Source organism: Fringilla coelebs (genome assembly GCF_963513975.1).
Source record: "Fringilla coelebs genome assembly, chromosome: Z".
Classification (NCBI taxonomy): domain Eukaryota; kingdom Metazoa; phylum Chordata; class Aves; order Passeriformes; family Fringillidae; genus Fringilla; species Fringilla coelebs.
The window spans coordinates 37020785-37037244 of record NC_140031.1 but is presented as its reverse complement, the minus strand read 5'-3'; the positions used below and the strand labels follow the sequence as shown (position 1 = coordinate 37037244).

General features: G+C 37.4%; 1 protein-coding gene across 1 annotated transcript in view; it reads left to right on the top strand.

Annotated features, from left to right (window-relative positions):
• FRMD3 (FERM domain containing 3) overlaps positions 1 to 16460 on the top strand; it is a gene marked incomplete at both ends in the record, with an annotated part of 128055 nt that overhangs the window by 65776 nt on the left and 45819 nt on the right. Inside the window, 2 exons of the mRNA XM_084225316.1 lie at positions 3073 to 3115; positions 11757 to 11835. Coding sequence (XP_084081442.1) covers positions 3073 to 3115; positions 11757 to 11835 — 122 coding nt within the window. The remainder of the gene's footprint in view (positions 1 to 3072; positions 3116 to 11756; positions 11836 to 16460) is intronic.

The following is a 16460-nucleotide window of genomic DNA, read 5'->3' as shown; positions in this document are numbered from 1 at the left end:
AAGACAGAGATGAAACTGCTTGAAATTGCTGGAGTTTTTTTCTTTTCTCTCCCTGATTTACACACTTTAGTGTTAGTAAAGAAAAAAAAGATTGTTGTTTCTAGTTACAGCTTTATATCTGAGTAGTTTTGTTTGGGTTTTTATTACAATAAAGGGTACAATAGCTCATTGCAATGAACAGCTGAAAACATCTATGGCCTGTTCTTGCAAGGTAGTGTGTCATGGGTATTAATGACATTTTTTTGCAGCTGAACATTTAAAATGTTTCTAAAATTTACCTTTACAAGATAACTCAATGTGTTATATTTTCATTCACCTAAGATTTTTTTTTTCAGAAAAGTTGTTAAAAAATATTGCTACGTGAAAAAAGCATTTTGGAAAACCAAAAACTTTTCAAATTAAAGTTTCTGCAGAAACAGCTTGATTAATTTTTAGGAACCTTAATCTCCTCCTAACTATAACAGCTAATTAATCTGGGAATAAATATAGCTTGGATACTATATAGTCTAGAGGAGGCACAGGTATTAATTATTAATATTCAATGCCGTAAGGCTGAAAGATAAGTACTCAGGGGAACATCTTCCTTAAAACTCAAATTGAAATATGCAAACAAATATAGGGGTGGCTATTTCCAGAAATATTAGCAATGACTAGGTGTTTATCTTCCCCTGACAGTCAGAGAGCATTAAACACCTAATTGCTGCGTCTTTGAAAGTCTCCACAAATTATGAAGTAACTCCTCTGTTTTCTGGAAGATTCAGCTGAATTGTGTACACGTTTGCAATCTTTCACCAACAGAAGGTCATAGTAGAAATCTGAGCTTGTAGAAACTGCCTGTCACCTCCATGTGAAAGCCTAGATTGCTTAATTGCTTGGTGTCTTTTCAACCTGTTTTTAACCCATGAAGGTCAGGTCTTAGTGATACATGTTTGATTTTGGACATGGTAGATAAATCTGCATTCCTGGGGGTTTGAGATATTTCGTTCATGTTTCCCCTCTTTCACTATTCACTTGACTGATATCAGGATTTCATATGTGCAAATTTGCTTTTTTTGGTCCCTGACTGCTTTGTTGTAATAGGTAATTAACTTTTCCAAACAGTTCTAAATGCTGATCTGATCTGTGCTGATATTCCAGCTTGGTATTTCAAAAAGAAATATCAAGAAAACTGTGTTGTGTTTCTGCTAGATGAAAATCGTGAATACTCTTAACTTTCAGTTTCCTGGGAGCAGTACAGCATGGCTTGCTGTCCAAGTCCCCCTTTGCTGTCTGAATCTTCATCTAGGACTGGCCTGATCCTGGTGGATGTGGGGTGGGTCTGTGAAAAGTGGACTTGTAGATCTGTTTATCTTGGTTTCCTAGCTGTGAATGTGTACCTAGAAACTATAGTGGACTGTATAAGACTTATTAAATCAGATTGTCTTTATCTTTTTATGAGCAACTCTCAGCCCCCATTATTCAGAGCGAAACATATAAATAATTTATATGTATTATCTAAAAAAAGAATGAAATGAGCTAGATATTTCTGGTAACTCAGTGAAACCGTCATTGCTGATGCAATTCTGTTTCTTTCATCTTTTCCCCTAAAAAGAGAGACACTGGGAAAACAGAATAGGTAAAGAAATGTTGGAGGGTTGTTGTTGTGTTGTGGCTGTTGTTTGAAGTTTGAGGTTTTTGGCTTTTTGTTTTCTTTGTACCAGGGTTCCATATCAGTCTCTCAGTGATAAGTGAACTTCAAATAGAAGTACGTTGCAGAGCTTATCTCCAGTACTGTAGAATATTTGTGTGAGTTTCTGAGCAGCCATAGCACATAAACCACAGATATCTGAAAATGCTCATTCGACGGTATTTGTTTTTTCAAAAGTTCTCTTTCAGAAAACTAATTTGCAGTTACCTTGACTTCTGAATTTTTGAGAATGTCATAATTTTTAAAGTAATAATTTTCTGTCAGTGATTAACAACTCCTACGAAATATCTACCCCTGGCCTTTCCCTGTAGTAGAATTACTAAAGGTTATGAGGAGAAATGGTAGCCCATGTAGTATATTTTAAGTATTGGATGTGGTTTAATAAATACTCAGTTTTCTTTTTGCAGTTGACCAAAGGGTTTTAGAGCTAGCATGAAAGGGTTAAAAATCAAACCCCCTTAGTGCAAGGCTTTCCAGTGTTGAATATGCTTATTAAAACTGAATGCTGTGCTTTTTGACCAGCTGCTTCCACAGCACAAATCTCATTTTACTGTGGAGATTTTTGCCTAAATGAAAAATACTAATACAAAAGCTGCTGGCTGTGGTCTGAAGTGGCACTTGAATATCAGCATGTTCTTTTGTCTGACAAAACATCCTCCTGAGCAGGTCAGCTAGTGCTAGCAGGGGATATGCTAAGGCTCTTAACTAAAATGTGAGCCTAACTTTTGGTTGCAGAAGCACCTGAGTTTATTTTCTAAGACGATTAAAATGAAAAACCAAACAAAATTTTCCTGCCAAAAGCATCCTTTCCCATAAATTTATGCACCTGCTGATAAGCATCCATACCTCTCTGCTGTAGATTAGCTATGATTAGGTTATTGTGAGCATTTCATGGAAAAGTTCAATTTTTTCCCTTGAGATTTTTAATTATTGCTAGAAGAGAACAATTGCTTTTGTCCTGTGTGTTTTGACTGAGGATATAGTACTTAAACATTCTTTTTAGGAAGCATAGAAGAGAACACTAATGAAGACACAGCATTAAAGTTTCTGAATATTCTTTCCTACTGTCTGATATGATCGTTCTTCTGGCTAAAAATATGAAAATAAAATGTCTACTGCAAGCTGAGGACTACAGTCTGTAGTCATTTAAATGTGTCTTTGAAATATCTGTCTTATTTCTATCTCAACTACATCTATTTCACAGGCACTGGTGATACCAAGTATGCTTATATAGTACAATTCCAGTATGGAGGTGCTTTTCTCATTTATGTATGTCTCAGTGAAATAAAATTCCTACTTCCCATTTTTGGTACCATTTACATTTACATTACAAAAAGGCTATTTTTGATCTATATTAACCTCTGCTCTCTGCTTTGTCTTTTCAGCACTGGCTTGAGCCCAACAAGTCCATCTTCAAGCAAATGAAATGTAAGTCTTGAAAATTCATGTTTTTAAACTTATTTTTAAATAACGGAAGGCTTTTTTGTTCTTCCATGCAGTAATTTAGAGTAAGCTTCATTTCTCAATGTAAGCAGGAGTCCTAAAAACTCCGTGCTACCCCAATCTTACCATCTTACAGTGTTCTGCACATCACAGCTTTTCCTTTCAGCCAGAGACCAGCAGACTTGGGATGGCAGATCTGGTCAGAAGACCTGTATGTTCCGGCTCTCATTTTCAGTCAGATGCCATCAGCCACAGGGACATGGCAATAAAAATGGAGTGTGGCAATTGCTTCAGGGTCTTTGCTGGTTATCCTTCTTTCTGCTGCCCCTTGCTTCCTGAAAATGCAGAGTATTGGCTTGAGATCATTGTTACTGTCCAGCAAACTCAAGTACCGTGGGCTAAGTGGTGAGCTTTCTGCCACAGGTGGGGGGAACTTAAGATCAGTATTTTAAAAAGTGTCTTTAAAACAGGAATGTATTATTTTAATTATCTTTTTTGAAATGTTACTGTCTGGCCTATGATTTCCATTAAATATACTAACTGAAGACCTCTTCAGGAAACAGAACTGCTTTAGTACTCAGAAGCTTATATACAGCAGATTATTTGGCAGTTCTGAACAATTGACGTGGCTCACTAGAAGTTGTGTCTTAGCTGTTACCTATCCATCTATCTATCTATCTATCTATCTATCTATCTATCTATCATCTATCTTATGAAATAAATGAGAATTTTATCCTCATATTGTTTGTATACAGTTTTCTGTTTTAACAAGGAGCCTTTTGTGCGGGAGTTAATGTATTTGCTTCAAAATGTGGTGAGGCTTAAGAGATTATCTAATATGCAAAACCAGTTAATACTGGATGTTGACTGCACTATATGGAATATTTTGAGGAATTCTTCCATTAATGCAGCCATACTACAATATATGCATACATGTGTATATATGCCATTACACATATATCTGGCATATTCAATATGAACTTGTATATCTAGTGTTTAACTAGCTGGGGTACTATCCACTAATTATTAAGTTTAAAAATGTCAAATTAGAATGAAGTTGTGCTCCTCAACAATGCTAGTAAAGGAAGAATAGAGGGAAGAACAGAAAAATTTAAGAATTGTAAATTATCATAATCTCTTCCTGCCTGCTAATGTATTATCAAAAGTAGAGCAGTTTCCTGAGTGTATCCCCTGCATTTATGTTACTGCTTTTACCGAACAAAATATAAGGGCTCATTCCTCCTGTGCACTTTGCATAGCAGCACATGCAGGGGCTCTGTCAACAGATGCCCTGAGAATGTTTTGATGTATTCAAAACAACGTTTCCTGCATAGAGAGGCTGCCTAGATGTGATCGATGACAGTCCATGAATTACGTAGATGTAGTGGTTTGATGGCCTCATCAGAGGATTTCTCATCAGAGGCTTTTGTGATAGAATCCTAATCAAAACTCTAAAAATAAATTAATACATAGCAAAAAAGCAAAATAAAATGCGTCTAGCATGAGGTTGTTTATCATGGTGAAAAGGTCTTAAGAACAACAGCCAAAGAGAATGAGATGCTAACAAAGGATTTTTGTTACCAGCCTTAGATCTAAGACACAGAAGTTGGATTAACAATTTACGTTTAAAAAGCTGGATTGGCATTTTATGTTTAAAAATACTAGTGTAAGTTAACTTTCTCTTATGTCATAGAAGGACTTCTGCTGCTACAATAACCCTTCAAGGAAAAAAAAAAGCTATTTATGTATATTTTGTACATGTGTAGAATCCATGAAAATTATGCTCTCACAAGTTTCAAGGACATTTTTTGTATGAATTTGGCATCAAGAACATTTTGATTTATTTTTGTAAAAAGGGGATATAATGTAGAAAACCAAACAATTTCTAAAGGAACAAGCTTAACTCATATTTGATCTAAAAATATTCAGTTTACTATGAAAAGGTTTAAACTCAGAAGAAGAAGTTATTGATACTCACTTGCAAAACTTCCCAGTGTCAGGAGGCACAGGTGAGGACTGAAATTAGTAGAAGGTGGAAAGTCTAAAAACTGAAGCAATGAAGTGACTGGTTAATAGCACATACGTTATGTAGATATGACTCCTGGGAGAAATGATGGCAGAAAGCTATTCACAATGACTGTACTAAATGGAAATTTCCTTTTATTTCTTTGCATTAAGGAATTCAGGAAAAAATGAATAATTTTCTCTGATAATCTCTAAGGACTCAAAAAGTTCTAAATTCAGTTGAATGCTTAGATTTACATAGAATTGTGAAGCACTTGCATACGTGCAGAAAAAATTTCAAAAATGTTTTGTTCTAGAGCTCAGCTACCATTTGTGTAGAGCTTCCTTTTCCTCCATCACAACAGCAGGATTTTCAGTCTATTTATTCCAGCAGCTCAATACTGACAAATATTTGGAGCAGAAAAAGTTTGACTAGTAGAAGTATGCTAGTATACATTTTATTAGGTACTAGCTTTCGTGGGTACTCGGGAGTACATTAATCATTCAGGCATAATCCCTCTATAATCAGGTTATAGAGAATTTATAATCTGGCAACAATACATCTCTGTCTGTGAAAAAGAATGTTGTTTCTTTGAAGCTCTGACGTGTCCATAGGATCTTGTGTGATGTGCTACAATTTCAATTTCTTTGGCTTTGGAAAAAATTGCTTTAAGTTCATATTTAGTAACATTGGTATATGACAGGAAGAATCATCTAAAATTTTCTATTTTGTTTTATCACATATGAAACTATAGTTAAATGTGTTCTGGTGCCACACAAAAAGAATGAAGGCATGGTACCTTTTTTGTCTCACCATCTACCATTCTATTTTCCACTGTCATTGTAATGTTTGTGTTTTAACATGATGTGTAGGTCTGTGCCTCAGCCATTTTTACCACTGATTTTGCCTGAGAGGGAAAAATTTATTATTTGAGAAATGTCCTGAACCACTGCCAATCTTGTTTGTACAAATCAAAGCCAATTGGTGACCAGCAGCTGCAAGCAGTGTGTTTCCAACCGTGTGACAGAAAACTCTCTGGAAGGTTGCCCAAGGAAGCTGTATCTTTGTGGTTCAGGATACAGAACTTCTAAAAGAAATTTTTCTGTTCATTTGCATGTTTTTGTGTATACTGTTATTCTCTCCCAAATGCTGACTGAGAACTAAAGTTCTCTGTTTGGCAATCTTTGTTGCTTATTTTCTGTCTAGGAATGTTATAGTGCTGAGTCACATCAGCACTAATGTTTAAATAAAGAAGAGTTTTCCCATGCACTTTCTCTCCTCCTGTTTTTTTTTAATTCTTTTAAAGATTATTCTGCCTAGTAATATGCAGCTCTCCTGCCACCTGCTTGGTGGGAAATATCCAAATATATGGGTTTTGTTCTTCATGACAGTGGGACAGAATAATTTCTGTTGCTCTGATGTGCAGGCATTCTAAATTTTCATGTTTTTCTTGTTGCCTTGCATAACTGAAAGAGAGTAGGTTTAGATTACATACTAGGGGAAAATTCTTTAGTGTGAGGGTTGTGAGGTGCTGGAACATGTTGCCCAGGAAGGTAATAGGTGTCCTGTCCTTGGAGGTGCTCAAGGCCAGGTTGAAACCTGGTCCAGTGCAAGCTGTTCCTGCCCATGGCAGCAGAGCTTGGAACTAGATGATCCTTGTGGTCTCTTCAAACCCAAACCATTCTATGATTCTATGATCTGAAAGAGTAATGCTACAAGGATGTTCTCCTGTGTCAGGTCATTGGAATTTTTCAATTAATACCGTGACCTCTAATGCTGTCCTAAAACCTGAAAGGAGGTGGAATGAACCAGGGGATCTCAGTACAAATGTAAAGTTTAATCAAATATGAGATTCATAAATACATATACATCTACACATCTGTACATCTACACATCTATATATCTACACATCTATACATCTACAATGAGAGATTCATAAATACATATACAATAGGAGTTTTGTGTGATCCTTCAGGCACTAATATGATTGCTGGGTATTCTATAATCCTCATGAATATTTAATAACAGCATTTTAAGCTTTATTATAAACACCTGACAAAATCCACTTTGCCCTGTGTTGTTCTGTAACTAATGAGTGCAATGTGGGAGAGTCCTAATCTGAGATTTAAGGTAGATCAGGTATCTCTTATGCATAAAAACACTGAGTAGTGTTCTGCCTGTCTTTAAAATGCTCAGCAAGGAATATGGATAAAGAGCTGATTCATCTGGAAAGGAAACAGGTATATGGAAACAACTATGTGTGTCCTAATGGTTGCCCAGAGATGCTTCTGCAGAAATAGTGAACATGAAGATTATTTGAGTGTAATATTTTTTCTTTCTTGTTTGTTTGTTTCTTAAATTTCTCTTTTTGTAGGAATCTGTAGTTCAGAAAATATGTAGCATCAAGGAGATATGAAGGAAGTATTCTGCAAAGTTGGATTTTCAGGACTATGAAGATAATTTTAACATCTGCTTTTGGCTTTCAGTATCCACATGCAATTCATGTACAGAGGTTCATGTACACTGACAGTGCAGTGCATTATATATATAACGTAATGTTTGTGGTTGGTGAAAAGGAAATTGTGAAAAACAAACTTTCCAAAAAGTGTCAGCTGAGAATCTTCTGTCTTTCTCTATTTGGTTGGCACTTGTAAAATTTAAATCAAGTTTTTCAACAGCTTTCAAAAACTATTTTCATTTTTTATCGTGCTGTGGTTTAACCCCAGCCAGCAACTGGCCCCACGCAAGCCCTCGCTCAGTCCCCCACCATCAGGATCAAGGAGAGAAGCATAAAAGCTGGAAAACTCATGGGTTAGGGCAAAGAAAATTTAATAGGGAAAGGAAAAGCACACAGAAACAGAGCAAAACAAGGTATTCATTCAGCCCTTCCCATGAGCAGGCAGGTGTTCAGCCATCTCCAGGACCATAGGGCCACACCGCATGTAACAGTGACTTGGGAAGGCAATTATTCCAAAAGTCCCCCCTTCCTCTTTCTTCCTCCTACTTTATATTACTGAACGTGATGTCATGTCATCTGGCATATTCCTTTGGTCAGCTAGGGTCATCCATCCTATCTGTGTCTCCTCCCAGATATCCATGCTCTCATAGTCTCCTCACCAGGGTGTCAATATGAAAAACTTCTCTGTATTATCAATCCTGTGTTCAACACAAATCCAAAACATAGCCCCATACCAGCCACTGCAAAGAAAATTAACGCTACCCCAGCCAAAATCAGCACACATAAATATTTTAATTTTTTTTCAGATTCTTTTTCTATGAAGAAAATGGTACTATGAATGTGTGTGGGTTTTTGTAGAGTGCTTAAAAATAGTTTGTGTGCGACTCAGTCCCTTACATACTGATTTCTGTACCAAGGGAGGCATCTCCCATATTCCTCTTTGTTCTTGTCATGGTGTTGTATGTTTGGGCGTACTTTAGGGGGATCCTTCCTTTTTGATGTACTGTATCTTAGTTAAATGTAAATGAAATAAACTTTAAAAACCTACAGCCAGTTGCCTTGAAAACTACACTCTGTGTGTAGCTCCTTCATGAGGATTTAGATATTACTTGTTTCAGCATTTAACATAGCTTAAATTATTTTATTTTGTCCTTTTTCTTTCACCTCTTACGTACTGCTAGCATATAAACTGGCAAATTAATGGTTCTGCTTCAATGGAGTTTGCTGTCAATACTATTCTCCACACTAAAGTCCTTTGAAATGATTGTAATTGTGCATGGGTTTTAGTGAGAAAGTGAACTCACATGGTAGAAAATTCTGACAGAGCCTCGGGCATTTTGCTATGCCAGCTGCTTCTTATCTGAGAGATAAAGGACCCTCTGAAAGAAAAGGCTTATAAGAAATAGCTACGAAAACCCTGATTATGTGACTTGATAGTTTTGTGTTGATGAAATGTGCTTCTGCAAATTCTGCTCCATTTTGGGAAGGTTTGTTGTTAATGTTTCCACTTTAATATGTAAGTGGTCAAAAGTAATTTTACTTTCAAGGAATTGAGAAATTATCTGGCTTGACAATCACATCTCTTGAGCTGATAAAATTCAATGCCTATCTTGGTTTCTGCTGTGAGAAACGAAAGAGAGAATATGAAGTCCTCATACATGCTTCTCTAATGTGGTAAAATCTCTGAGAAAAAGGCCTTGCTAAACATTTACATACCATCAAATGTCTCTTTGGAAGAACATTAGGCTTATGATCTACCTTAAAATTAAGATGGAGGGTAAAGTGGATATCTTTGGGATGTCCCTCCTTCCCCATTCAAATGTTCATTACGGCTGGTTTTCCAGCTGAGAATAAGAAACAGAAAAAGAGGATCTCCTGTAATTGCAGGGAACCTTCTTATCCCCATAGATGAATAGGTTCATATTCTTTTTACCATTTCAAATTGCAAGTTGTTTTTGTTCCTTTCTTGCACAGCAGTAGAGAAGAGATCTTGGTTTAGCAGGCTGCAGCAGACTTGTACAGTATTGCTGCACTACTGAGGAGGAATATTGTTACAGGAGCTTGAGTCTAGAAAAAGATTTGAGAAATAGGCTTTAAGCTGCCTTGACAAATCTCCTGCATGTCCTGTGCATTGGTGTGCACTTCTGTCACATACTGTTCTCCTGCTCAAGTAAAGCATTTCCTACTTTAACCTTTCCTATGAATGTAGGCTATTTTTATAGTGCAGTGTATGCTGTCATTTCCTCGCTGTGATATTCTTTGTATATAGGGCACCTGATACTTTTATGTGTTTACCACATACTGCCAGAATGGGACTCTTCTAATATAACTTTTATTTATTTATTTTTACCACTGACAAATTTTCAATTATTTTTTCATTGACATCTGGAAAATTGGGTAGAATTCAGTACAATTTTGGAGTCTTGCAGTAGGCTTGTATTTGCTAGGGCCCTGAAGACACATGCATTAGCTATTCTTATATCTTCATTGCTATTTCCAAACTAATTTCTAAATCTGCCACAACATTTTCGAGTGGGTTTTTTTCTTTTTTTTCCCCCCAGGGGAAGAACTCTTCCTTGTTTAATACAGGTTGTCTCTCCTGTCACATTTTTTAACTGGAACAGCATTCCAAAAGTGCAGGCTTTCCTCCCTTGCATAGTTTTAACATAACTATTGAGGAGTGACAGAAACATTTGAGATTACTTAAATTATCTTTTGCTGTGTCCAGGCAACATGACTCCTGAGTAAGTTTCTGCATGGCTGCTTTCCTTTCTGGGACAGGGAATTCACTTTACCTTCTACTTTGCTGTTGCAGGGCAGTGAAGACATAACGATGTCTTCTGTTTTGCATTCACTGTAAGACAATGCTACAGTCACATCTAGGACAGCAAAGCCCACAGAAAAGAGACTGAGCATTTCTCTAGCCTTCAGAGGGCTTCTCCAGATATGAAAACTGTGAAAATTCAAACCATGACTAGAGAACAATTAAGGCTTTTTTTCCCCTTCATTTCCCCTTAATTTCCATTTATTATTGATTACTCACTTTTTTCTTTTCCTGTATTTTTCATATTTCCATTCCCATTCCTTCTGAAATTCCTCCTTGTGTCTTAAATGAATAGTTATTTAAACAAGGAAAAAAGAATTAAATCAGCAGTTTTTGTGGAAACTGACTGTACTTAAAATAAGTACAATGTGAGATTTTAAAAGAGGGAAATATTCCTTTATGTTCAAGAAGAGATGAGTTTTCCAAAAGGTACCAACCCTAACAAAAGATTTAACTCATTTCTATTTTCTATTGCTCTTGTACATCACATGGAACTCTGTGATATCTAGAAATGTGTTTCTGAAACACTGCAGCATACACATAAATACTGCAGTCAGAATAGCTTGAAGAGTATCATGATTGTTGAACTAATCACCATATGAAGTTTATACAAGCCTTTGAACTGCTAAGCTTGAGAAGATGGTACAGTAAAATGTTCTGGTAGCTTACTAATTGCTGTTATAATTTACAATTTAAAAAAGAAATTATTTATTTCACCTGGTATTGTCTTCCATTTTCTCAGTAATTTTTTCTTGCCCTTCTCTTCTGCTTTTCCCTTTCCTGCTGTAAAAGCACAATCTCTTCAAGGTTTTGGAAATTTAAAATTGTCTGTGTAAATTGAGAATATGTCAAGACCAAAATATATTGAAACTAACTAGAATATTGTAGATCTGCACTTTGCTCTGAATCAAAGTGCCTGAGAGGCATTGATTGCAAAATTGAAATATTTCCTGTTATTGTGATCCTTTTCTCTTTCTCCTTTCCCCTTTCTCTTTCCCCTCTTTCTTTTCAATTGAAAGGATTGTACATCAGGTCTGGTATTGATACCATTGCTCACAGTTTGGTACAATAATCTTATTAAATACTGGAAACAGAAATATTTCTACTGTCTTTAGTTTTATTAACTAAATGGTTTCTTCAATTTTGTAGTATTATCATTGCTTACTGCTTATCATTTGCCAAAAAAGACCACCCCAAAATAAAGCATATATTATAATGCTCTTGTTTGAACCTCTGCCTAAACTAACCATTAGTAAGTGACTTTAAGGTCACTCCTTCAGAGTGGCTTAAGCAATGTTTGTTTCCTACAGTTCTCATGTTTTTCTTTATAATGTTTCAGCTCATCCACCATATACCATGTGCTTTAGAGTGAAATTCTACCCACATGAACCCTTGAAGATTAAAGAAGAGCTCACCAGGTATTTTTTTGTTTTGTTTCGTTTTGTTTTGTTTTGGATTTTTTTTTTTTTTTGTTCTTTTTAGTCTATGCATTTAATGTACTTTGCTAACAAGGTCAAGAAAAGGCAGATTGTTGTCTAGAGTAAGGTTCTCACTATTTCTGATAAAATTAGCATAGGCTGACATTCACAATACTGATCATCTTCTTTGTACTGTGATACCTATACATTTTTTGAAGCAGTTTAAAGGAACTCTTCTATAACATACAGACAAATAGTTATGCCATAAAAGAACTTTCAAAATATGAAGCAATGGTCAAATGACTGGGTAAAATTTATCCTGGTTCTTTCCCTGGCAGGGATAACTTCCCTTCCCTTCCCTTCCCTTCCCTTCCCTTCCCTTCCCTTCCCTTCCCTTCCCTTCCCTTCCCTTCCCTTCCCTTCCCTTCCCTTCCCTTCCCTTCCCTTCCCTTCCCTTCCCTTCCCCTTCCCCTTCCCCTTCCCCTTCCCCTTCCCCTTCCCCTTCCCCTTCCCCTTCCCCTTCCCCTTCCCCTTCCCCTTCCCCTTTTGCTTTCTTTTCTCTTCACTTCCTCTTTTGCTTTCTTTTTTCATTCCTTCCTGGTTGTTTTGGTTTTTTTTTTCCCATCATATAATCTGGAAAGTTTAATTCAGCCCCGACTATTTCAAGACGTTTATGTAGAGTCTCACTTATTTTTCTCTGGGGTGTGTCTTTAAGATCACAAATAAGACAATCTTCTCAAAGTAGTGACAGACCTTGAGCTGATATAGAGGTGCAATATATTCATATTTTTCAAGTACAGCTGCTCTGGAGGGTAACAATTCTTGCTGCTTTTGTTGGAGTTTTGATTTTTTTTTGTTAAAACAGTTGTACAACAGCTCAGCTGCGCTTAATGAAAGGGAGCTTTGTCCTTCCTACTGGCCATTGTGAATACTCTGTTGCTCTGGGCATTTTTCCAAGGAGTGTACGTGGGGGAGAAATGTGGGAAAGTAGCCTCTTTTGAGCTCTGTCCCAGCTGTGCAGGACTGTGAGTATGCTTTACCACCTTGCTAGCGAGCCAGCCACGCTGCTGACTGCTGGCTGCGTGCTGCAGAAGCCCCAAGTGCCTCAGCACTTGTTGCCTTGGGCTCTTGGTTCTTTCCCCAAGCACTGCATGTGCTTGTGCTCACAAGTCACTTCACAGTGTGGGAGATCCCATTGTCACTGGCCTGATACTGAAAGTTTCAGAAACAGCTTATGTTCCGCTGAATGGTACATTTGTAATTTGTATAGACGAGCTGAAGCATGCTGTCATTTTATAGCTATTTATCTTGGATAAAATACTGAAACTGTACAGCTGAGTTGCAAACCAGGAAGTCAATGGATTTTCATTATTTGCTACTGTTTGTCCTTGGAGGAACATTTTACCTTTTATGATCCAGAGCATGATTGTATAGACCTTTCTCATTCAAGAGTCTAAATTAATTGACTTTTTAAAAACCTCGATATCCTCCCAGGATAAGTTTTATTGAAATACAAAGCACCTAGAATAGGCTCACTGATGTTTATTGTGCTGTGAGTATATTTTAGTCTTTGCTGGGATATTTCAAATAAATTTTCAAAGTCAAGTCGTGTGAAAAATGGATTACAGTCTTTTATAAAAATTAATATCATTAAGAGCTTAAAAAGAAGAAATAATTTGAGACATCATTAATGCAATGTGTTTTTGGATCTGATCATCTTAATAGTTTCCCAATGTTGTTATTTGGGAAGCTTTGCTTCATCTCTGCCATACGTCTTACACAATAACAAAATACAGAAAATGCTCCTGAAATGAGCAAGTGAAGTGCAGTCGTGTAACCCATCTCTGAGAATTTGCTTCATGACCAAAGCAGAGGGTCAGATTCTAGGTGATGCTCTAGACTGGCTGGACTTATTTTTCTTTTTCTTGAATTGCAATGATTTGTGAAATTTAAGCAGAAGAATATTCATTAGCATTTTACAGAGGACAGTCGTGAAACCTTGAGGACTAGTTGGCGTCTTGATAGGCTTTTGCTTTGCCTTTTTTTTAGTGCTGCTGTGTTCACTTGACAATCATATTTTTTGCTGTGTATTCTTAAGATGTTTTGAAAATAAATTAATAATATCGTCATCCTTTGCCTTAAAAACCATTTGTACTTTGCAGCTGTATGTACAGTCAACTGAGTGAGACTAATAGTGTTTTGCATTTCTATTATTGTCCATGCCTATGGATGTCAGAGCTGCTCTCTCAGCTGCTCCACTTCTTCAGCTGGGTGGAAATCTGATGTGTGTCTGTGGTCCCCATTTAAATAATGAAACTGAGTTACAGTAAGACACTCTATCCCATTGCCATACTACTCTTTGTTTCAGAACATTAATTAACCCTGTGGTTAATCCCTCATATGGATTATTGTCGATGCAGCCTTTTTAAAAGCTTTATAGGAATAGATCTTTAATGAAGCATCTTAGAGACACCAGAGAGACTTACAGGTCTTAAAAAGAACTGGTTTTCCTACTCTTCCATAGAAAAAGCTGATATGAAAAAATCATCTATTCAGTACATGAAGCTTTGTGTCTATGGGGTAAAGGTTTGATTTCTGTGAAACCAATGTAACACGGGTAGAGATACTATTCAGGATTTAGACATCACTTGCAAGAAGAAAATTTAAGAGCCATCCCCTCAGATTACTGATGCTTCCTTTCTGTCCTACCTTGGGCCCAGCCTTCCCTGCTTGGGCTTGACTGTAATCCTTGACTTACTCTGTGGTTTAACCTGTGAAACTATTTTCAGAAAATGATGGTGGAGAATGACCTATCCTAAGTTATCGCTACGTCTATGATATCATAGAAAAACCCTGTAGTAGTCTGAAAATATGTGCACACTGCGTGTTTGGAGGCCAGCAGTGCCTTGGACAACAGATGATGCTGCATTCTTGCCTGTCACTGCATTTTATTACACTGCTAAGGAAAACTAAGAATATTGTTGGTCACATTGTACCTTTCCAGCCACTTACTTTCATCTTCTCTTGTTTTAATTAACAACCATTTCCATAGCTATGCTTTTGCAATAAAGTCCGTGTCTGCCTTTGGATGTTAAGGCACTCTGAAATGTTATTGCCAAAGGAGAAATTATGTGGAAAATATTTCTGCCTCTCACTGTGGAAGGGAGGTTCTGTGTGGTCTTTGGTCACTGTTTTCTCTAGAGTGAGCTGGTGTTAGGATGGTAATTCACAAGTTATCTTCAGAGGCCATGGAGGTTGTTGCCTTGATCTCTTTTGCTTATGTAGTAATAGATCATCTGAAATCCAACTTGTCACTGAAGTCCAAATCTTAATGCACTTCAGTGCTTCTCAGCTCATCATCTTAATGGATGTCAACATGGATTTAGAAGATCTGTCCTTATTTTTGGAAATAGTTTCCACAGCAGAGCATTGAGGCTGCACATTTGAAACACGTTTCAGAAAGACTAAAGATCCACTTTTTCTTTTTAATTAGGCAATTTTCCCAATGCCTTTTAAAAAATTGTGATGAGAAAATGGCAAGAATTTAAGTTAGTTTTCTCAAATGATTTGGTCTCTGCATGTGCACTGGAGGCTCAGCAGACTGCAACACAAGCAGGGTATATATACTTTTAAATGGTTTGTATAATTTTTTAAATAGAGAAAGATGCTCAGCCTTAGTAGAAGAATGATGCTTCTTGCAGTGTGTTGACCCTGCCTGGATGCCTGGCCTCAGCCAAAGCCTTTCTCTCACTTTTCTCCACAGCTAGACCTCTCACAGGGGCTAGAAAATGTAACGAAGTGTCCATGAATTGAAATAAGGACCAGGAGACATCACTCACCAAATACTATCATGGGAAAAGAGGGTGCAATTTGAGACAGTAAAAGAATTTATTACTAAAAAATCAGAGCAGGAATATGAGAAGTAAAATAAGACCTTAAAAATGCCTTCCTCCCCACATTTCTGTTCTTCCCAACTCTACCTACTCCTTCAATGGCACAGAGAAATGGAAAATGTGTTATGGGTTATGGTCAGATCATCCTAAGTTATTTCTTCTGCTGCTTAGGGAGAGGGGACCTTTCCCTCCTGTACTGTTGGAGAGAGTTCTCCATGAACTCCTCTGATGTGACTCCATCTCACGAGCAACAGCTCTCAGTGACCTGCTGCAATGTGAGTCCCTCACAAAACTGCTGCAGCATGGGTCACCCTTCCACAGGGTGCAGTCCTCCAAGGACAGGCTGCTCCAGTGAGGGCTCCTCTCTCCATGGGCCTCCCATGAGTTCACAGCCTCCTCAGGCATCACAGAATTAACTATGTTGGAAAAAGCATCTGAGATCATCTAAGTCTAAGCTACAACCTAACACAACCTACAGTAAACTAGACCATAGCGCCAAGTGCCACATCCAGTCTTTCCCTAAACACCTCCAGAGATGGCAACTCCACCACTTCCCTGGGCAGCCCATTCCACTGTCCAGTCAGCCCTTCTACGAAGAACTTCTTCCTAATGTCCAACCTAAACCTCCCCTGGTGCAGCTTAAGACTGTGGACTCTTGTCCTGACCCTGGATGCCTGGGAGAAGAGACCAAGCCCCACCTGGCTGCACCCTCCTCCTGCAGCTGTGGAGAGC